This window comes from Eurosta solidaginis, chromosome 3 (genome assembly GCF_040869045.1).
Source record: "Eurosta solidaginis isolate ZX-2024a chromosome 3, ASM4086904v1, whole genome shotgun sequence".
NCBI classification, from domain to species: domain Eukaryota; kingdom Metazoa; phylum Arthropoda; class Insecta; order Diptera; family Tephritidae; genus Eurosta; species Eurosta solidaginis.
In genome coordinates, this window is record NC_090321.1 from 77,292,269 (window position 1) to 77,316,489 (window position 24,221).

Genomic DNA, 24,221 nt, shown 5'->3' on the forward strand with positions numbered 1-24,221 from the left:
CAATAATGCTAATAATAATAATAGACGTTCAAATTCGCGAAGTAATGCCAATGTACGCGCTTTAAACGTGAACGACCCTCAGGAGCGAACACTGGGGGATCGGGATCACGATTTAGACAATTAAACGAATCTTCTTCAAAAATATTAAAATCCATCTACTGCTTGAACCTTAATTATTCGGATTTTATTGAACTTCAATGTAGCGATTCCTACAAACCATGTACTTTTCTAGTAGATTCTCAAGCAGATATTTCTTTAATCAAAATTTCAAGTTTATCTCAAAATTGTAACTTTAATAATAACGAAATAACCAACATAACAGGCGTAACACCTGAAACAATTTCAACTTTATAAAAAAATAAAAACCAACTTAATTGCATATAAATTTTTAATACCGCATACCTTACATGTAGTTAACGACAATTTCAATATACCTTCAGACGGAATACTCGGCAAAGACTTTTTAAAATTAAATAAATGCATTATTAATTATGCAAGCGATAGCATAACTATTAATACCGGCTTAAAAACACTAAATATTCCAATTTTGCACGGCACAAGTACCGATTCTTTAGTTATTCCTCCGAGATGTGAAGTTTATCGGTTATTTAAATTACCAAAATGCGATAATCCTGTTTTTGTAGACTCACAAGAAATCTGTAGTGGTATTTTTCCGGCAAAGTGCATTGTTGACACAAATAATCCAGTTCTAAAAATTTTAAATATTACTGACGAAGTAAAACATGTCAACAATTGCAATATCGTAACGGAAGATATCACCAACTACAATGTCTACAAAATCAATGAAACTTCAAAAGATCAAAAACGCTTAGAGGAATTAACGAAAATTTTTAAAAATCAAATGCCGGTTTATGCTCAAAAACAATTACTAGATTTATGCTTAAAATATGCCGATGTATTCGCTTTAAAAACTGATCGTATGACTTTAAATAATTTTTACGAACAAAAGCTACGTTTAACTGATAAAAATCCAGTCTATACAAAAAATTATCGTTTACCATATACACAACGTGAAGAAATTAATAAACAAATCGAAAATTTAATGCGAAATGATTTAATAGAACCCAGCTTTTCTAATTATAACAGTCCTTTAATTTTGGTGCCGAAAAAGGATCTACAGGCCAAAAGTCTTATCGTATGTGCGTTGATTTCAGAGCAGTCAACAAAAAGCTTATCGCAGACAAATTTCCGTTGGCACGCGTAGACGACATACTCGACAATCTTAGCAGAGCCCAATACATTTTAACTTTAGATCTTTTTTCTGGTTTTCACCAAATACCACTTCATGTCAATTCTAGAGACGTTACATCTTTCAGTACAGATCGAGGAGCTTTTCGTTGGAAAGTTTTACCTTTCGGTTTAAATATAGCACCAAACTCTTTTTCACGTATGATGTCATTAGCATTTTCAGGCATTTCGCCAAATCAAGCTTTTATGTACATTGACGATGTTATCGTCATCGGTTGTAGCGAGACACATCACCTCAAAAATTTAGAAAAAGTTTTCGAAACTTGTAGAAAATTCAATTTAAAGTTAAATCCCAACAAATGCAATTTTCTTCATTCTGAAGTAACTTTTTTAGGCCATAAATGCACCTCAAAAGGCCTGCTGCCAGATGACTCAAAAATAGACGCAATTAAAAATACACTAAGCCTAAAGACAAGGACGCTGTTAGGTGATTCGTTGCATTTGCAAATTATTACAGGCGTTTTATACCTAACTTTGCGTCACTGGCAGTCCCTTTGAATCGTCTAAATCGAAAAAAAGTTGAATTTGTTTGGGATGATGCTTGCGAAAATGCTTTCGAAAAATTAAGATTATTATTAATGTCTCCCCAACTATTACAATACCCTGATTTTTCAAAAGAATTTATTATCACTGTAGATGCATCTAAGAGTGCTTTTGGCGCTATATTAAGCCAAAAGCATGGAGATAATGATTTACTGATTTGCTTTGCATCAAAATCTTTCAATAAAGCCGAACAGAAAAAGGCAATCATAGAATTAGAACTTTTAGCAATACATTTTGCTATAAAACATTTTCGGCCGTATGTTTACGGTACACATTTCACTGTAAAATCAGAGCACAGACCATTAGTTTATCTATTTAATATGAAAGATCCTTCCTCGAAACTCTCTAGAATCAGATTAGATTTATTAGAATACAACTTTACAATTGAATATATTAAAGGAAAATCGAATGTTGTGGCTGATGCACTTTCGCGTATAAGTATAGACGAGATTAAAGATTCGACAAAATACGTTTTAGCCGTTAAAACGCGATCACAAACTAAACAACAAGAATTACAAAACGAAAAAATAAGTTTAAATGATACGACTTCTAATGATAATAAAGTACAAGTTTATGATAAATTTTCATACAATTTTTCAAAAAAGATACCGCGAGTAAAATCAAATATACAATATAATAAAAATAAGGAGATCTCCAATTTACAAATTTATGCGCATTTAAAACATAAAAAAATATAATTTACTTAATCTCGTGACTGTTAACGAAATAGCGAATTTAGATGAGTTACTTTCGAGGCTGGAAAAAGCAGCCGACAATCATAATATTAAACAATTAGAATGGCCAAAAAGCGATATATTTTTCAATAATTATACAATTACAAATTTTAAAATCCGCGGAAATGAAATTTTAAAATCATTACAAATAATATTGACGGACCCTGTAGAGGCCGTAACAGACAATGAACAGAAACAAAAACTTATGACAATTTATCACGAAGATCCAGTGTTAGGAGGTCATTGCGGAACCAAAAGGTTATATGCCAAATTAAGAACTAAATATTACTGGAAAAACATGACACGTGATATAGCGAAATTTGTGAAAAATTGCAATAAATGCCTTTTAAATAAAGTGAGACCAAAAACAAAAGAAAATCTTGTCCTTACTCCAACACCCTGTAAACCATTTGACATAGTAATTATCGATACAATAGGTCCACTTCCAGAATCAAACTATGGTAACAAGTTCGCTGTTACTATGATTTGTGACTTTTCTAAATACCTGGTAACAGTAGCTGTACCAGATAAATCAGCAAAAACTATCGCATGTGCTATTTTTGAAACCTTTATATTAACATATGGTACAATGAAAGCCATTAGATCCGATTTAGGGACGGAATACAAAAATGAATTATTCTCGGAATTAACAAAACTTTTAAAAATTAATCATGATTTCTCAACAGCTTATCACCTCGAAACTGTTGGTATTGTTAAAAGAAACCATAGAGTATTTAACGAATATTTACGTGCATATCTAGATGAAACGTATTCAGATTGGGATACATATTTGAAATACTTTACATTTTTACATACTACTACAAGTAGTTCGGTTTTTGATAATAAATTTACTCCTTCCGAATTAATATTTGGCAGGAAATCTACAATGCCACATGAATTACAATAGGAACAAATCGATCCGATCTATAATGTAGAAAATTATACAAAAGAGCTAAAATATAGAATGCAAAAATCTCATAAAATGGCAACAAATTTGATTAATAAACATAAAATTAGAAATAAAGAATTATACGATAAAACGGTTAAGCCTTTAGAAATTAAAATTAATGATAGGGTTTTTGGTAGAAACAGAACCGAGAAATAAACATAGAAATATATATCAAGGTCCCTACATAATAAAGAACATCGATGGACCAAATGTAAAAATGTTTGATGAAATTAATAAAATTGAAAAAACTGTACACAAAAATCATATACAAAAAATTAATTATATTGATAGCCGAAAATAATCCTTAAATATAAACCTACTTTAAGAACATGCCAATAAAGGCCAAACTAAACAAACTATTAATGTTAATTTTTAATACGGCCTAATGTACAAAATTTAGATGTTAAATTGAAATACTTAATAAATATATATTTTACTCAATTTAATAATAAGCATACATTTTAAAAAAAATAGTAACGGCTCACTTCAAACTAAAAACATTATTTTTTTACATATTTCATTTTCTTATAAATTTAAATCTTAATCCTAGTAAAGCCTAAAGAAGAATGTGGCAAGACTGATCACCTTGCCAAATTCTTCTTTTCTAAAGGGGGATGATGTAGTGTCAAATTGGGTCACTGCATTTAAATCTGGCAACTCCCCCTCTAATAAATAAAAAGATGCAACACTCACATTAACACTTGGCATCACTTAAAATGTTAGAGTGGAATGACGCGGAGATTCAACCCCACTGGTTGAATCTCCCGTTACTAGAATCTATCACGCCATCGCATCATACGAATTTCCCGTTATGGACTTTTGCATACCGGCAAAGCTGCTTTGAAGCGTCAGCAGTTTTCCAGTTTTCAGTTTTGGATTGAGCCGGCACGACACGAACACGCGAAAAATGAAACGTATAAGAAATAAAAGTTGTGAACAGAATTAAAAGAGTAAAAGTTAAGTGAACGTGTACAAGTTTAAAAATAGTTATATAAATAAACAAACGAAAACTACACATATATTGGAAATTAAAAACTAAACGAAACAAACGTAAACCTAATAAAATACAAATTAAATTAAGTAAAGAAAAAGAGTATTTTTTATTGTTGTGCGTGTGTGTGTGCGTGGGGCTGCGAGCCCAAAAATAAGTGGCATCGAAATGCCGCATTACAGTATCGGAAATTAATGCTCTCGGATACCGCTTTGAACATTTCCCATCGATCATACATGGTGAATTCATATTTATTTCACCGCGTGGACCGTGAATCATGTTTTTTGTTACCACTTCAAATAATTCTGGATCGATGGTTTGATCTGGTATTTCGGCTGATATGGCGCTATTAATCTCGTTCCGTGTTATTTTACGTACCAGCCATATCAATATATATGCGTGTGGCAAACCTCTTTTTTGCCATTTAATCGAGTACATCAAACATTGTACCTTTCCAAAAACGCTTCATTTCACAATTAAATCCATCAGTGCCTTAAATTTTTGCCGGAATACACGTGCTGTAACATCGTGTCGATCTGTTGGTGACTGACCGTCGAACAAATTATTTTTTATATCGTTCCACATCGGATTACACGTAAAAGTGTTGAAAAGATCTGGTCGGCCGTATTTCCGAACATATGACATAGCATCTTGTGCATATTCGTGCATGTGGCGTGGACTGCCAATATAAGAAGCTGGTAATATCGTCAGACGTCCGATATCATTCACATTTGCATAATTCGCTATTGCATCTTGCAAATGTATGTACTCTTCAGATCGCAATTTGGCTTGATTGAATCCGATGAAATTGAGACGTTCAGTTTCAATTTTTGCATACATGTCTACAATGTATTGGTGAAAAAGTTTACCATATCTCAGAATTGTAATACTATATTGTAAAACACTTTGAAATATTGTATACAAGTTTTGGAATTGAGACACAGAAAGCTTTGTATATCTTGTGGTATTCTTTTCAATTTTTGGAAAAAAGCTAGACGTTTTTAATAAAGAATAAAAATATATAATTGGATCTGATTGTCGTCTTTATAATTCAGAAGTGGGATTTGGTACATTTTCACGCCATTTACCATAATTTGTAATTGTCTTTATTTGATTAACGTGAAATAAAAATGCCTTTACGATCGGAGACACGCCATGAAATGGTGAAGGAGTTCCTGAATGCCGCCGTTGAGCCTCCGGAGAGTGCTTCTATATCTCAGATACGTACATTGTATGAGAACACGTTTGGCCAAAACGGGACAGTCAAACGGAGAACCAGTTGAAAATTCTTCGGAAAGACCTCGTCACAGGTTATACACCGTACATTACAAAAATATTTCTGCCACCGCTGATGTAAACGAAAGTGATAATTTAACATGTGCTGATGCGCCGGCTGTTAACAACAACGTTATGTTTGATGATAATGTTACAATCATGATCGCTCAAGCATCTAGCAAGCCTGAAGCTATTACAACTGCTGCTGCTTCCAACACTACTGTTCATAACGTTGCTGCTGCAAATTACTCAACTTCTGTTATGCCCGTTGCTAACACTGGTTGTTTAACCGCTGCTGAAAACACTGCGGCTACTTTTGTCTATAACCCCACTGCTGTCAATTCTGCATCAGGTACTTCTAATGTAAGTTGCGTGACAATGGAAGCTATGTTAGCGGAAAGCGATCGTTTAAAAATGCAACGAGAGCTGCTTTTATTGAGTAAAGAGGTGGAGTCACTTCAGACCAAGGGACAGGGAGTTCTGCCTGTACATATGGTAGCTATTGACGCTATGACGGTCAAATATACCGGAGATGACGGTTTTGATGTTTATAAGTGGTTTAGTGATTTGGAGGATATATTTGAGCTGTTGCAAGTTGACGAGCGTAATAAGTTAGTTTGCACACGACGTTTATTGGATGGCACCGCTAAACTTTTTGCGCGTACCATCACCGTCACCACGTATGTAGTTTTGAAGAGGGCATTATGTGATGAGTTCGGGCGAAACTAAAAATTATATACTCTATTTGAAGTTTACGAGCAATTGAGGAACCGGAAACGTAAACCAAATGAAAGTGCTCAGCGATATTTTATTGAAATGAGGGTAATCGCTAGGAAGGCAAACATACCGGAACGCGATTTGGTGGATGCTATCATATCTGGATTGAATGAAAGAAATTCTTTAATATCTATTTTATATCAAGCAACGACTGTGGATCAATTGAAAATACAATTTCAACGTTATGACAAACTTAGACACAAATCGCAGGCGAACATAGTCAAACCGCAGACGGCGATTCGTCGAGAAAAATCAAATTCTTCTGATGAAGTTATACGGTGCTTTAATTGTTCACAGCTAGGCCATTATCAATCAATATGTACAAAATCTCTACGTAAGCCAGGTTCGTGTTTTAAATGTGGTGAACTTGGTCATTTTCACCACACTTCTCTAAGAAGAAAGTGGTAGTTGCAGCTATTGACAATAACGTGAAGTCGAAGGACGCAGATTTGGCTGAGGCGGTTGATGCAATGCAAATGGTAAGTGTCACTGTGCTAGGAAAACAAAGCGAACGCACTGTTCATATTCTTTCTCTTCTTGATTCTGGTAGTCCGAGGAGTTTTATTAAATGTTCAGTCGTACCTTTAGACATGGGCAACAAATTAAAGCCAACTGAGTATCGAGGTGTTGGTGATAGGCAACTTTATACGTACGGAGAAGTTTTATGCAAACTTAATTTAAGGGGACAGAAAATAGCCCATCGATTTTTAGTTTTAAAGGGTTCTGATCTTTCTATGCCTGTGTTGGTTGGGCGAGATCTGTTAAGTAAATTTCGTATATTTTTGTGTAAGGTTAGATCTAAAATTCAGTACTCAAAGAAAATGTTAATGGATCTAAAAAATGAAATAAAATTTAACCATACATATTGTTCAAAGAAGAGTGCGCTTGATTTGGTTTGCCTCAGGAGAAATTGTATTGCATGCTTGGTGTATCCAATTGAGGGTTTGGTGTCTTCCGCGGACGATTCGATTCAACCAAGTCCTCTAATAGATTTGAAAAGAGGAAGTATTTTAACGGAATACACAATGCAGATTTGTGGAGTGGAAGTAAACAAAAAAATTTGTCAGTTCAGTTAGGTACCCATAATGGTAACAAGGATATTGATCTTGTCTCACAAGTAGAGTCTTTGAGTGAGCCTGATGTTAGTTCTGAACTTAATGCACAACAATTTGGTATATTAAGAAGGGTTATAACTAACTGTTATTTGGAGCCTGGAACAGAAACACGGATTGTTCCCCTTGACTATAGAATGAAAATAAATTTAACGGTCGATACTCCTTTTTATTGTGCACCACTGAGACTTTCTTATTCGGAGAAGGCTGAAGTGCAGGCAATTATTAATAAACTTCTTTCTGAAGGTGTTGTAAGGTACAGCAATTCTCCGTATGCCTCTGCTACGGGTTTGATAAAAAAGAAGAGTGGTGAGGGAAGATTATGTATTGATTATAGGTTTTTGAATAAAAAAAACCATTCGGGATAATTTTCCAATGCCACTGATTGAAGGCTGTTTAGGGTATTTGTCGATTAAGACAATTTTTACGGTTTTCGATCTTAAAAGTGGATTCCATCAGGTTCAAATGGATAATGATTCTAGTAAATACACCTCATTTGTAATCCCTGGAGGACAATATGAGTACACAAAAATGCCCTTTGGTTTAAGAAACGCGCCAGCGGTGTTTCAACGTTTTGTTTGCGAAATTTTTAGAAACTTATTACAGTCCGGAAAAATAGTATGGATGATATTCTCGTTGCTACGTCTGATTTTGAAACTCATGTAAAAATTTTAAGTTGTGTGTTAAGTCGGTTAAATATGAGAGGTCTTGAGTTGAATATGAAAAAATGTAAATTTGGTTATTCAGAAGTAAATTTCTTAGGATATCATGTGAGCAGTGAAGGTATCCGTCCGAATGAAACACATATTGAGAAAATAAAGAATTTTCCAAAGCCACGAAATTTTAAACAACTTCAGCAATGTCTGGGTTTATCTTCTTATTTTAGAAAATTTGTTTCTTCTTTTTCATCAATTGCAAAGCCTTTAACCAATTTACTTAAGAAGAATGTTTCTTTTAATTTTTGTGAGCAGTGTGATAGAGCTTTTGAATCTCTTAAGAGTTGTTTGATGTCAGCACCGGTACTTGCCATTTATAATCCCAGTCAAGAAACAGAGTTGCACACCGATGCCAGTAAGATAGGGTTCGGGGCTGTGCTTATGCAAAAGCAAGATGATGGAAAATTTCATCCCGTGTCTTACTTCTCCGAAACAGCGTCCGAGTCTGAATCAAAATTGCATAGTTTTGAGCTCGAAACGTTAGCCATTGTTTACTCGCTCGAAAGATTTAAGACCGAATTGAAGGGTATTGCTTTTGTCATAGTCACTGATTGTAGTGCTCTTGCTCAGCAATGGGCAAAAAACAAATAAATCAGCGCATAGCGAGATGGGTGTTCAATTTTGAAAACTTTAACTTTAAAATAAGGCATCGTAGCGGTTGTTCAATGGGCCATGTTGATGCTTTAAGCCGTTGTCATTTAGTAAGCTCTGAGGAGATCATTAGTATAGATTTAAATATTCAAATCACTCAAAATAGAGATATTGGTATAAAAAATTTAAGAGAAAAATTAGAGGAGGGTCCTATACAGCATTACGAGCTTAAAGATGGTATTGTTTTCAAATCCGATCCAAAGTCATCTCACCTTCAGTTGTATGTGCGTTTGGAAATGGAAACTAATATCATCAGGATAATGCATGAAAAAATTGGACATATGAGTGTCGACAAAACAATAGATCAGAAAAAAAAGAATTATTGGTTTCCAAAACTTAGAAAGAAGGTTGAACATTATATCAGAAACTGTATTAAATGTATAGTATACTCACCTGCTGCACGTTCAAATGAACATAACTTATATAACATTTCTAGGATACCAGTCCCTTTTGATACCGTACACATAGACCACTTCGGTCCACTTCCTTCAATTCGCACGATTAGAAAACACATTTTAGTGGTTGTAGACAGTTTCACGAAGTTTACTAAGTTGTATGCAGTAAAAACCACTAGCACGAAAGAGGTACGTGCATCTCTGCAAAAATACTTTGACAGTTATAGTCGACCCCGTCATATTAAAGTGATCGGGGAACATGTTTCACTTCAAAGGACTTCTTGGAATTCCTTAAAAGTAACAATGTCCAGCATGTAAAGATTGCCGTCGCTTCTCCGCAGGCAAACGGACAGGTAGAAAGGGTGAACAGTAGGGCGGGTCGATTTAAAAATCGCTCATTGGTCTGTGAAAATCGTATTCTAGGGATCAAAATAAGAAACTTTGCCGAAGGAACCATACCTCTAAAACGAATTCTGATGTCCCCCAATTTGGGTCGAACTTTTGGGTAGGGGCAATTTCAATTCTACCTGCTGTGTCTTGCGGTGGCTTAAAAAAAACAGCACAAGCAATTTTACGATCTGCAATTATGTCACAGTGATACCTTCATTTTTTAAAACGGTTGAATAAAAAACCCACACAACTATGTTTACCACATGCAAATGCATCACAGTGATGCCTTGGTTTTAAAAGGGGTTGTAAAAACGCTAATTTCTAATAATTTTTTTTAATTTCTTTTCTATTACTAAGTTAAATTCATTTTTTCATTTACATATGTTCTGACTAAATAAATTTCTAAAGAGAAAAATAAACTCCAAAAAGAAAAAACATAGGCATTTCAAAGTGGGATTTTTCAAAATGTGCCCCTACGACCCAAAGGGGGGGGAATCAGAATTCGTTTTAGAGGTATGCTTCCTTCGGCAAGGTTTCTTATTTTGATCCCTAGAATATGATCTTCACAGAGCAATGGGCGATTTTTTTGCCTCCCCACAAATCGACCCGGCCTAGTTAACAGAGTTTTAAAGGTTATGCTAGCAAAGCTTACAGAACCAATCGGTCATTCAGGTTGGTTGGGCAAACTAATCCAAGTAGAGTACGCAATAAATAACTCTGTTCATGCCAGGAAAAGGCGGGTGTAGTTGAATCACCGAATTTAGAGAAAATTCGAACAAAATCATTGAATTATATCGAAAGGTCTCAGGAATATAATAAGAAGTATTTTTTAAAACATAGTGCTCCAGCAAAGGTTTTTAATGTAAACTCAATCAGATGAATCAGTACAACACATCATAAATACATTTCTTCATTACTTTTTATTTTTAATTTTTTTATTCTTAAGGCATCAGAGTAAAAAAGTTAGTAAGTGTGTAGGAACAACAATTTTGGACGCTGGTGAATATATTCGTTGAACTCGAGGGATCCATGAGTTAGGTTACCAAATAGTTGTAGCGATATTGTTTCGAAAACAGGTGGGCGAATGTTTCTAATGTTGACTTGATCCGTATTTCGAAGAAACATTGTATATGTAAATCTTATGGCTATCAGATTTGGTAGTCGTAAATTTGCAAGTTGAATGGCAACAGTCAACGACTCTGTATATTCGTTTTCGCAATAAGTGATTTCTCGTCGTGAAAGAAGATTGAACACGTTGCGCCGAACCGTTGTTTGTTGGGAGAGTTGTGTAATGAAGAGATATTGTAAATTTTCAGTAAGGAAGCGACCATTTGAAAAGAACCAGTTGAAATATGCGGAATGTCGGGTTTTGATTTCGATAAATTTAAAATATTGACCGAAATAATGCATCAGCGATTCGTCGTAAAAAATGTGATGATCTCGAAACTCTTGAATTCTTGTTGCCAAAATCCCAGCGAAAAATGAATTTGCCGATGCGAAATGAATGACATCTCATGAAATAACACAAATATGCAAATAATCACCATCTATTGGTATGAAACGTAGTCGTAGCTTTGTGTGATATATCTCACTTTACAGAAACCATCTACATGATATCCCAAATGTACCGTAGAAATTTGGTTGAATTTGGTGGAGCCGGCCTCAAGTTATAAAGTAACACCAAAAATGTGCACTTATTTTTATATATATACTAGCAGACCCGGCAGACATTGTTCTGCCCTAACTTTGGTCTATCTGCATACATTTTAATAAGCTTTTTCCGTCTAACTCTGCCCTCGCCCCTCTTACTCCTCTTCCTCCGGCTTTTTCGCTTCATCTATCTCTATCTTCGTCTCACTCTATCTCTTTCTCAGTCTCCTTCCCTCTTTTATCTTCTCTCAAGTTCTTCTCATTCTTCTTCATTCCTTATTGCTAGTCCCAGAGTGGGTATCTATTTTGTTCAAGTCCCATTCCGAGCCCCAGTCCCACTCCGAGTCTCAGTCCCAGTCCGTCTCTGGTCCACTTCCCGGAAAAAAGGATCGTAAATACTAATATACGCAAATTTATATACCAAATCTCAGGCAAATCGAATCGGACGTATGTAAATAGGTATGTGGGTATTATTAATTCATGTCTTTATTTCGGCTTTGCATGCATATTTATCAGTATTGCCAGGATGATGCGACTAAATCGGATATCACAATGAAAATTACTTTAAAGCTCTCAGCAACAGCTTTCATTTGATATCCATATTACACACACATTGTAGAGGTATCCCGTCCACTTTTTGACCTATATCTGGAGACTATAGTCAGAAATAGGTATGAAAACTACCCTGTACTAAAGCATACATCAACAACTTCAATTTGATACCCATAATGTAAAACACATCCTAGTGTTACCCTGATCCACGTTTTGGCCTATATCTCGAGACCCTAGTCACCAATAGTTATGAAAACTACCCTGTACTAAAGCACTCATCAACAGCTTCAATTTGATGTTCATAATGTAAAAACACATCCTAGTGTTACCCTGCTCCACGTTTTGGCCTATATCTCGAAACCCTGGTCACAAATAGGTATGAAAACTACCCTTTACTAAAGCACACATCAACAGCTTTCATTTGATATCCATATTGTATAAACTCTGTCTAGGGGTACACGGGCCCACGTTTTGCCCTATATCTCGAGACCCTAGTCACCCAGGGGTATGCAAATTACTCTCTACTAAAGCACTAATCAACAGCTTTCATTTGTTATCCATATTGTATAAACACATTCTAGGGGTACCCGGGTCTACGTTTTGGCCTATATCTCGAGACCCTAGTCACCAATAGGTATGAAAACTACCCTTTACTAAAGCACTCATCAACATCTTTCATTTGATATCCATATTGTGTAAACACTGTCTAGGGGTACCGGGTCCACGTTTTGGCCTATATCGCGAGACTCTATTCACCCAGGGGTACGAAAAATTCCCAGGATTACCTTAGCATAAAAAATATATTGAAGAATTAAATTTCCTTAGTGCACAAATATTAGCATATGCATGCAAAAATACCAAAAAATAAAACTTTTGTTTAAGAAGAGGAAATGTTCAAAATTTTAACGAAAGAGTATTTCTCAAGAGATGTTTGCATTCTTAACCATTTATGTTGCATTAACTTGGCAACCACGCATAAATATGTATGTACATACATATGTCAAGCTGATATGATATGAAAATACATACATACATCCATACATATAAATAACCCAGCGAATGCTACATATGTGTCGCCTGCCTCACTCAAAAGCAATTAGCGCGCACAGTTGACAGCGAACAACCACACACACGCATTTTTTGGTAAAAATGTTACTTTTTTTTAACAATTTGGCTGATATAAAAAAGGAATCAAGTATTTTTTTTTTTTTTTTTGATGCAGAACGAAGGTAAATATTTAAAAGTTTTACTGAAAAGTAGAATTTTGTAAATCCATCCATCCGTTTATGAGTTATAGCTGTGTAAACAAAAATTTTATGATTTTTTACTACATTTTGGCAATTTTCCACGCCCCTATAATATATATCTTCAAATTATATTAACTATTAGATAAGCTAATTAGAGGCCTTAAAAGTGAAAGAATCCAACAAAAACTTATGGATGATCTAACCTCAAATTTCGATAAAGCATGTGAAATAGCTCTTCAATTGGAGTTAGCAAAGAAAGGTCAAATCGAAATGCGTTCGAATGTAGTCAATAGTCTAAAAAATGGCACTAACACCAATAAAGAAAAAAGCTTTTCTGTCAAGTCAGATGGTAAGCTCAAAAGTCAGAAGCAAACACAAAAATCAATAAAGTCTTATGACAGTCAAGCGCAAAAGTTGAATAAATGCAAACGGTGTGGTAGGAAACACGACGAAAAGAAATGCCCTGCAGTCAATTGGGAATGTTTCAAGTGCAAACGTAAGGGTCACACCTCAAAAGTTTGTACATCATCCGAGTCGATAAAAAGCCTCAATAATATCAACGATGTCAATGAAGCATGCTGTATTGATGTAAAAGTCAACAACATTCTGGTAAAAATGGAAGTGATAGTGGAGCTTGCACTTCCGTCATGTCAAAAGAGGAGTTCAATGAAAAATTTCATAATGTTAAATTAGTTAAGTCTAAAAATAATTTAATTACTTTTTCAGGGCAAAAAATTATAGAATGTGGATCATTTATTGCTGAGGTGACTCACCGTGACGGTGTTGTGAAGCTCAAATTGTCAGTTGTTGACATAGGCAAAAGGTTTAAAGCATTGATGGGCAGACCATGGCTACATAAATTATTCCATGGATGGCGTGGTAGGTTTGAAAGCAAAATAGTTATCAAATCAATTGTAGAAAATGATATATTTGAAAATATTAAGAATAGATTTCCTAACATTGTTGATGAAAAAATTAATGAAGTTATAAAAAACTTTGAAGTAGATTTGGTCTTAAAAGACAATAAGACACCAGTTTTTCTTGCCGCGTACACTGTTCCTTTTAAATTACGTGATAAAGTCAGTTTAGAACTTGATCGCTTATGTAAAGAAGAAATATTAGAGCATATTCAATATAGCCAATGGGCTAGTCCTATCGTGATTGTTGCAAAATCGAACGGTGAAATACGGATTTGTCTCGATGGAAAAGAAAAGGAAATAAGTATCTAGAATTTTCCAACTATCCATTACCTTTAGCTGACGATATATTCTCCGATTTTGCAAATTGCAAATTTTTTTCTGTTATCGATTTGAAAGGCGCATATCAACAACTAAAATTGTCTAATAATTTCAAAAATATTCTTGTCGTAAATACTCAAAATGGCCTATATGCATATAAGCGTTTAACATTTGGTATTAATTGTGCTGCATCGATATTTCAGTCCGTCATGGATCAAATATTAAAGGGCATGCCATTTGTAAGAGCATTCAAGACGATATAATTATCGGAGGTTTGGATCTGCAACAAGCCACGGATAATGTTTACGCGGTGTGTAGTCGTTTATCTGAATTCAATGTTAAAATTAATATTGAAAAAAGTCAATTTTTAAAAAGGTCGGTAGAGTATTTGGGTCACTGTTTAACAGATAATGGAGTGAAACCAAATCCAAATAAAATTAGAGCCATTGTTAATGCGCCAGCACCAACTAATGTGCAACAATTACAGTCATACTTGGGTCTTGTAAACTATTACAGAAAATTTGTTCCAAATATGTCTACTGAACTGAGCGTTCTGTATGAATTGCTACGAAAAGAAAAACCATTCAATTAGAATGATGACTGTCAGAGAGTATTCGAAAAAAGTAAAAAATTCATAGTTGAAAGCAATGCATTGGAAATTTATGATCCAAAGAAGCCCATTATTGTCTCAACTGACGCAAGCCCTTATGAAGTGGGAGCAGTCCTCTCACACATTGTAAATGGTAGGGAACATCCAGTTTTGTTTCTTTCGTCCACGCTATCGCCGGCTGAACGAAATTATTCACAAGTACACCGTGAAGAAAGTGTCATAAGTACCAATTTGGACAACCCTTTACAATTTTTACAGATAATTCAGTCATAAAAGAAAATTTCAGTCCTAATAAGTCTAATAGCGCGGTTGCAGCTGCATGCTTGCAACGTTGGTCAGTTGAATTGTCTATGTATCAATACAAAATCAAACACAAAAGTGCTACACAAATGTCCCATGTGGATGCATTGTCCCGTCTACCATTGGAAAATGAACAAACAGGAATCAAAAATATTTCGGTTAACTTTTTAAGTATCTCAAATGATTTGCCTTTGGATTTAAATGAAATTGCTACACAAACAAAGCTTGATCCAATATTATCGTATATTTACTCATTCGTTAAAGAGAAATGGCCAATTGAAGTTGAGGAAAAATTTAAAAAATACTTTGTCAATAGAGAGAAGTTGTCAATTGAAGATAATTGTCTATTTTACTTTTCGAGAGTAGTTGTCCCTAAGAAATTGCAAAATCGTGTTTTAAAATTACTTCATGAAAGCCACATGGCTATTACTCGAATGAAAATGGTAGCAAGATCATACGTTTGGTGGAATAATTGCGATAAGGACATAGAAAATTATGTCAACGATTGCGAAGTATGTCAACAAACAAGAACACCAAACAAACCCAAAACTGAGACACAATGGAAAAAGTCGACATTTCCATTTGAGAGAATCCATATTGATTTTTTCGATTTTGCCGGTAAAAAAATTTTGGTAATTGTAGACACATATACTAAATTTTGTGAAATTAAAATGATGAGTTCAACTACTGCATCTCACGTAATAGAACAATTGGTCAATGTTTCGAATATTTCGGTTATCCAAAAATATTGTTAGCGATAATGGTCCACCCTTTCAAAGTTTTGAATTCAGTAGTTTTTGTAAAAGAAATGGTATTAACGTATATAAAAGCCCGCCATATCATCCCGAGTCTAACGGATTAGCAGAACGTTGTGTTAGGACAGTCAAAACTGTATTCAAAAAATATTGCTTGACTAAAACAAATTCTTTGTCCATGGCACATAAAGTAAAGAAATTTTTACTTTACTATCGTAACACGCCGACAACAGCTACCGGTTAGTCACCGTCATCAATGTTATTCGCATACAAACCTAGAATTGTATTAGATTTGTTAAAATGTGAGAAAGTTGTTGATTCAAAACAGAAAGATTGTAAACAATCTAACTTAAGAAAAAATGTTATTACCAAGCCCATTGATAAAAACAAACAACCGAGGTTGAATTATCATGAAGGGGAAAATGTATATTACTTAAAGCAGTTAAAAAAAAATATATCTGATTTAAGATATCTAATAATAGTAAATAATCAAATTCGTTATGTACATGTTAATCATCTACGAAAAAAGAAAGTTTCAGAACGGTTTGTAGTTTTAGAAGAAAATATAAATGCACAAAACGATTCCAATAATGATGTATACAAAAATTATAATGACGATAAAGGTTCAGCAAAAGTGGAGGAAGACAAACAACTTGCGCAAAAGCGTAAGACGACCAATTCCAGTTCGTTTTTACCAATCTGTAGATTTTAAAAATAAAAAGGGGAAGATGTAATATATTCTGGCAACGCTGAACTGTCAAAATTGTATATATATGTATATATATATATATCGCACACTAACTACAAAAGAGTCACAACTTAAAATTTTTCAAAACCGGTTTTTTCCCATAAACCAATTCACAGTACACATCTCTAACTGCCCCTTAAATTTCGTTGTCATTATTTTCTTCTTCAACTGGAAAATTGCCGTTATGCCAGTTTTGGTGTTGATTGCATCGCTTGCGCTCTATCAACTAATGAGTACTATTTTTAGTTGTGTCAATGTGCTTAAGAACAAGTGAACAGTTTTTTTACGCATAAAGTGTATTATTTTAAATTCTGACTATCTTGTTGCAAAAAACTTTTAACTTTGTTGTGTATTAATTAAAATTGTGTCTTTTTATACGTAAATAGTGAGTAAAGTTGCTTGTATTATTATGAAATATGCCTTTTTTGATGAAATAGTTGTGAATGTACGAGTAGTAAGTTTTCTTAGAAATAGTCATAATTCAAAATTGATATATATTTTGTCCGTTAACAAATAATTACAACAAAATTTCGTCAAATCATTTTATAATGAAGGTATCCATCTTTGTAAAACTGGATTTCAGTATAATATTACAGACGTTTTCACATAAACCGTTTTTCTTCTCTCCTGAACATTTACATTTTTTCAAGTTGTGACTCTTTTGTAGTTAGTTTGCGATATTTTTATGAAATAAAACACTTGAATTATTATCGCTGAATTGAAAAGACGTGTCTCGTATATTTTATGTTGGTGCATTTTAAAGAGAGCTATGTCAACGTAAGCGAAAAATGTGAATGAAATATTCTCTTTGTTTGAGTACTAAGTGCAACTAGGTTATTATAACTAAAGTACCGTTTTAAAATTATTTTACATAAGCAATTTCGTGCTATTAATGAAGAGGTTATAAGAGCCCTGGAAAGGAGAAAAGTGATTGTGCGATTTAAATTTAATATCTTCTTAATTTACATAAATAATATAATAAATTAATTACTGAACATATATAAAATGGATGAAATCGTTAATGAAAGAAACGTTACAGGTAAGAAATAGAAAACAAAATGCATTGCCTTTATTTATTTATTTTATTTAGGTTTTGATGAAAGCAGCCACACGTCGTTTTTGGAAAGCAGCGATTTAACAATAAATGTTTCCGATACTCGCCAACGAGGTGAAAATGAGGAGGAAAAATCATCTCGTAATGAAGATACGCATTTCGACAGTGACAACTCTGTCCAGGATCCCGACTACGAAGCTTCGAATTCTGATGAGGATACAAATAGCACTAATATAGAAAATGATGAATTGCTCAACGAAGCACCAACTATGTCTAAGAGAGCTTACTCACGGAAATATACAAAAAGAAACCAGGGAAAACGTATGTAAACGTTAAGGGTAATGTTGTACCAGAAAGAAAATTAGACCTCTTGTGATTGATTGCCGCATGAAGTGTAAGACGAAGGTACCGCTTGAGCTTCAAAGAAGTATCTTCAAGAAATTTTGTTCATTAGTTCTTTAATTGACAACAAAAAAACACAAAATATGCAAAAGCACCCTGAAAAACCTCGTGAGCAAAATTTCAAGCTGCTTATTATGTGGAGTATGAAGGCCAAAGAGTCCAAGTATGCCAAAAGTGCTTTCTGCAATGCTTTGATGAAAGTGCCAGTTTTGTCAAAACTGTTTTGAAGAAAAAATTATTTTATCCTGATAGTGACTTTTTTGATAAGCGTGGGTCGGGTGGAGGAAAAAATAAACTCACAGATGAAAAAAATCAACTTGTAAAAGACCACATAAACAGCTTTCCGAAATATGAAAGCCACTACACCAGGAGAGACACAAGTATAGAATATTTGCACGCCGATGTATCACTGAGCCAAACGTATAATTTATTTTGCGATAAATATAAGTACGACGCAATTATCATCTCGGCATACAGTAGTATTTTCAAGAGTAAGTTGCTTCTTTAACGCATTTTATAATTATTTAATTTAGAAATATTTTACAGCCATGAATATAAAATTTAAGAAGCCAAAAATTGATACTTGTTCTTCATGTGAGAAATTGAGAGCTAAAATTGGTATTGCAAAACAAGAAGGTGATAGTATACTTCTAGGTGATTTAGAAAATGAACTCTTAGCTCATCAAAATAAAGCGGACTTAGCATATGAATCGAAAAGGAATGACAAAACCTTGCATCCGATGATCCTACAGTGAAAGTGTATACTTTTGATTTGCAGCAGTGTTTGCCTACTCTTGAGAAACTCAATAAGTTTCTATAAAAGACAGCTATGGACGTACAATTTAACTGTGCACGACTGCACAACTGGTATCCCACATTGTTTTATGTGGCATGAGGCACTATCTGCTCGTGGCGGCAACCAAATCGCTTCGTGCTTGTTTAATCATATAAATAACCTTGCAGGAGTTAATCACGCAATATTTTACAGTGATTCTTGTATGGGACAAAATAAGAATTCTTTCGTTTGCGCAATGTTCATACTGGCTATGGAAATTAACTCGGCTTTAGAAACTATTGATCATAAATTCTTAGTACCGGGGCACACTCATATGGAATGCGATGTCGATCACTCTGTGATATAAAGAAAAAAGAAAAGAACTGAGGCACAAATACACCATCCACATGACTGGTACAATTTTGCGAGAAGTGCACGTTCTAGGAATGCATTCAACGTAATTGAAATGAATTTAGAAGATTTCTTTGATTTTAGTCTTTTGCTAAAAACAAAGTTAATGTGGAGAAGTACAAATCAAGATGGGGAAAAATTCGTTTAGAAAGATATTAGATGGCTTAGATTTAAAAAGGCCAATTTTGCAAAAATTCTTTATAAAACTACTTTAGATGAAGATGCTCCTTTTAAAACATTAAACTTATTGAAACGTGGAGTAAACTCAATAGTTAAATCCGACCTACCTTTATTAACAGACGATGCTAAGATCAGTTCAAAAGAGAAAAAAGATCTGCTCGATTTACTGCCATTTGTAAATCCATGTTTTCATCCTTTTTATAAAAGTTTGTTAACCGATAATTCTTCAGATATAGATCCCGACTTAGTCGAAGACTAATCAGAAGTTGAGTCACTTAGATAAATATATTCTATTAATATTTACGTAAAATTCTCATTATAAATGAACGGTTAGCAATAAAAATGGGATTTATTTTAAGCGCGAATAAAAGTAAAACTTATTCAAGTATTTGTAAAAGTGTGGGATAAAAAAAGAAGGGCTATAAAACCTGAACTTGCCGTTGTTTTTTTAACGATAAGTCCAGGTTTTACCGCCCTTCTTTTTTCTCCACATTTTTACAAATACTTTAATAAGTTTTACTTTTATTCGCCTTTAAAGTAAATCCCATTTTTATCGCTGGCCGTTCAAATAGCATATGATCAATTTTTTTTTAAATCTGATTAAGTTTAAAATAACGAATTTGTTAACTTACTTTGTTTTAAATAAACTGCTATTATCTTAAAGTGATTTAAGTCTTTGTCTTGCTCAATTAAAATATGCCATAGTTGCTTAAATCAATATGTGTCGGCAAAAAAGCAAAACGTTATTTTACAATAAAAGCCTAAGTCAACATAGTCATTCCTATCTCATATTATACGTTTGTCATAAGCATTTTCATTTAATTTTATTAATTATCTCCTACACAAAGAAAAGTTTCTTTATAATTTTTGGACTAAGCATACTACGTAAATATATATTTAATTTTGCATTTCATTTTTTTAAAACCCTTTTTTATTTTTTTCAAAAGCTCTTCTGTGTATAAAACGTCATTTTTCTCGGAAGCACATTTTACGACTTAGGCTATTATTGCTTGTGACCACAGATATATGTACAAATAGTGTTCTTTCTTAAAAGAACCAATTTACTTTAACTATTTTGATGCATTCCCGTTAATTTAACAAGTGAAAAAATTCCTAAGAAATGGCAGAGAAATCTCCCTCTCACTCACATTCATAATATCTACTTTTCTCCCATAACCGGTTTCCGCTTTTTCGAACATTGTTCAGAATAGGAAGAAAGGGTGAACATTGTTCAGAATAGGAAGAAAGGGTGAAGTGAAAAAACTCGCACGGAATTTTTATTTAGCATTGGGCTGAATAACTTAAATTTTAGCGAAAAAAAGTTTTGTAAAAAACGAAAATTAGTTCAGAATAGAACTATACATATGTATATGTATCATTGCGCAAGCTTGTAACACTATTAAGCACACAAAACAAACAACAACAGCATTTCAAGTGTACAACTGGGTATGTAATGTTCGGTTTCACCCGAACTTAGACTTCTTTACTTGTTTATGATTACTCACCGCATTTCACAAACATCACATTTATGGGACTTTACGCCGCTATGATCTCGTTTATGGATATTTAAGACCCGTTTTGTTTTAAAATGTTTGCCACAAATATCGCACGGGTATTGGTATTGTTCGTCCTTTTCCGGTCCGTTTATGTATCTGAAAAAAAAAAAACAGGTAATCAAGACAATCAAAAAAAAACGACTTTATTATTAAAAGGAAGCGAGGATTTGAATTTTGTAACTAAACTAACAATTTTTTGGCTACTAAAAAGTCGAGTAGGTATGTTCAAATATAAACACGGTCTTAAAACTTTTTGGTATTTTTAGGCCCACTTGCAGAGTGGCAAGTTATTCTTTTTAGCTCAGAGCTAATTTCAAAAATTTGTAAAAAAATGTATGAGTTTAACCCCTCATGTTAGGTCATGATAGAATGATAAAAGGTGACGGATGTAAGCAGTTTCTCGCTCTAACGTCGCCATCTTGAACGCCCTTACAAATTAGAATGTGGTCGCTTTACAAAACTCCTTTTTTATTCAGAGGAAAAAATTTATGTAAAACTATACAAATAGCTTTTTCTGAAAAAATATACAAACAAATAAAGCCCAGGACGGGAATTATGGTTACATTACACCTTTGTACAATGATCCCATTAATCTATAAGTCAGCCGCCCATGATGATCATTTCCAGGTGAATGGCTATTAGAAGATTTTCTACCGTGTGAGATGGTCGTGAGGTTCTAGCTTAATCGAACGAACCGAATCTATACCCGGCAAAGGACTATCAACACCCAACATTCCCCCAAAGCATTTGGGGATTGTCTTTGTCGTTAAAGCAGCAACGTGCGCTATATAATGAAGACGTTATGCTCGTAAGAACATGCACATGCAGAGCGCTTGGTATCTTCACTGTCAGCGAAGGCTTGGCTAATCTATTCAGCTTCGGAGCACCCGCCTAAAGTTCGCCGTAGCGTCGAATTCAATGAGAGGATTCCAAAACGGATCTTCTCGCAATTCAGGTTTAAGGGATCAAGACTAAAGCCAGAACCTCAATTAATACTCCACCAAATTAGTATACCTCCTGCCTTGTCCGTTGTTGTTGTTGTTGTAGCAATGCTACGCCCCACCTAATAGCTGCGACCGATCACAAATTGTCATCAATATCCTCTAACGGGAGTCAAAGGAAACTTGCTGTTTCAACAGGGGTGGACCATAATGAAAGGGGTGTTAGATGCGTTGGTTCCCCATTACAATTAAAGAGATGGTTGGTGTCATGTCAGGGGACACTTTGCAAGCGGGACATACATTTTGTATGTCAGGGGTGATTCTGGATAGGTAAGAGTTTAGCCTGTTACAGTATCCAGAACGAAGTTGAGCCAGAGTGACTCGCGTTTCCCTGGGGAGCATGCGTTCCACTTCCGCAAGTTTTGGATACTGTGCGCTAAGGCGCAGATTACGGGACGTCCTAGGGCGTGAACAGCAAGGAGCCACAAAATATTTATAGAGGTTACGTGGACGTCTGGTTTTGGGATCTAGCCCAGAACAACCTGTCCGATGCAACCATCCCTTACATGAGACACACTGACAAGAGTATGACCGTCCTAAAAATATTCTTTTCTGGCAGATGCAGCAAAACCATTTCTCAGGACCGGGGTCAGGAGACGGACCCGGATTGGGTTCCATACATTCCCGGAGCAAGAGAATATGGAGCAGTCCCGCTGCAAGGAGCTGCTGGGAGGATGACAATTTGTGGGAGGGACGCAACAAATTAAGTGGGGTTACACTGAAATGGCAGTCCTTGGTCGGAAAAAATTCCGAGTCGCTCCGGTACATAGAATCGACGGCCTTGGGAAGCGTGCCTTGGGCTGCCTTGGCCGTCTTCCTGTTGTGTTTTGAATAACTTTTCCCATCATGTAATATATTAAAAACTACTTCAATACTCCAGAAGAGGCGTAGACTGTTAATACACGTCCAAAAATGTCAAGAGGGTGTTCAAAAGGCACGTTTTGACCTCGGTACCAATAATCTGAACAATAACCGCGGGTCGCTCCAAAACCCTTTTGAACGCTTTTTTTTCAAATATTTTTTGGCATCAGTGAAATCTTTCAGGTTATTGATACCGAAGTAAAAACATGTCTTTTGACACCTCTGCTGACATTTTGGTTTTTGTTGGTGTTGTAGCAGTGCTTCGCCCCATCCAATAGGTCTGACCGATCACAAATTGTCATCAATGTCCTCTAACGGGAGTCCGAGGAAACTTGCTGTTTCAACAGGGGTGGACCATCATCAGAGAGGTGTTAGAGGCGTTGGTTCCACATTACAATTGAAGAGATGGTTGGTGTAATGTGAGGACACATTGCAAGCAGGGCATACATTTGGTATGTCGAACGAATAAATACTCGAACTTGAATATTCAATTGTTGTTGTTGTTGTAGCAGTGCTTCGCCCCACCCAAAGGGCGTTACACCTCACAAATTGTCATCAATATGCTCTAACGAGAGTCCAGTTTCAACAGGGGTGGACAAGAGTGAGAGGGGTGTTAGAGGCGTTGGTTCCACATTGCAATTAAAGAGATGGTTGGATATGTATGTCGGGGGTGATTCTGGATAGGTAAGAGTTTAACCTGTTACAGTACCCAGATTGAAGATGAGCTGGAGTAACGCGCGGCTCCCTAGGGAGAGTGCTCAGGGTATTTATCTTAAGTAGTGGGCAATTCTCGGTATAGAGGTGCAAATCCTTTTTATGGATATCACTGGGGATATCACTTAAGTCCCTGGAAGGTCTTAACTTGGCCTCTTCAGTCAGATGTCTGTTGGGATGCCCAAGTTTCTGGGTATTCAACAGAAAATGTTTTTTCAGCATTTCATTTCTCCTCCTAATGGGGAGTTCTCTCGCCTGTGTAAGAAGACATAAAAAGACAGGCAGTAGCGGTTCTGAGAGCAGTGTTTTGACAGGCCTGTATTTTATTCCAGTGGGTAACGTTTAGGTTTGGCGACCATATCGGG

At 35.0% G+C, this 24,221-nt stretch overlaps 1 protein-coding gene across 3 annotated transcripts in view; it reads right to left on the reverse strand.

The window, feature by feature from the left end:
- The window catches only part of LOC137244025 (zinc finger protein draculin-like), a 189,921-nt gene that overhangs the window by 44,510 nt on the left and 121,190 nt on the right, over positions 1 to 24,221 (reverse strand). For all 3 annotated transcript variants that reach the window (XM_067772453.1, XM_067772454.1, XM_067772452.1), the window contains one exon: positions 21,230 to 21,376. In XM_067772453.1, the coding sequence (XP_067628554.1) occupies positions 21,230 to 21,376 (147 nt within the window). The remainder of the gene's footprint in view (positions 1 to 21,229; positions 21,377 to 24,221) is intronic.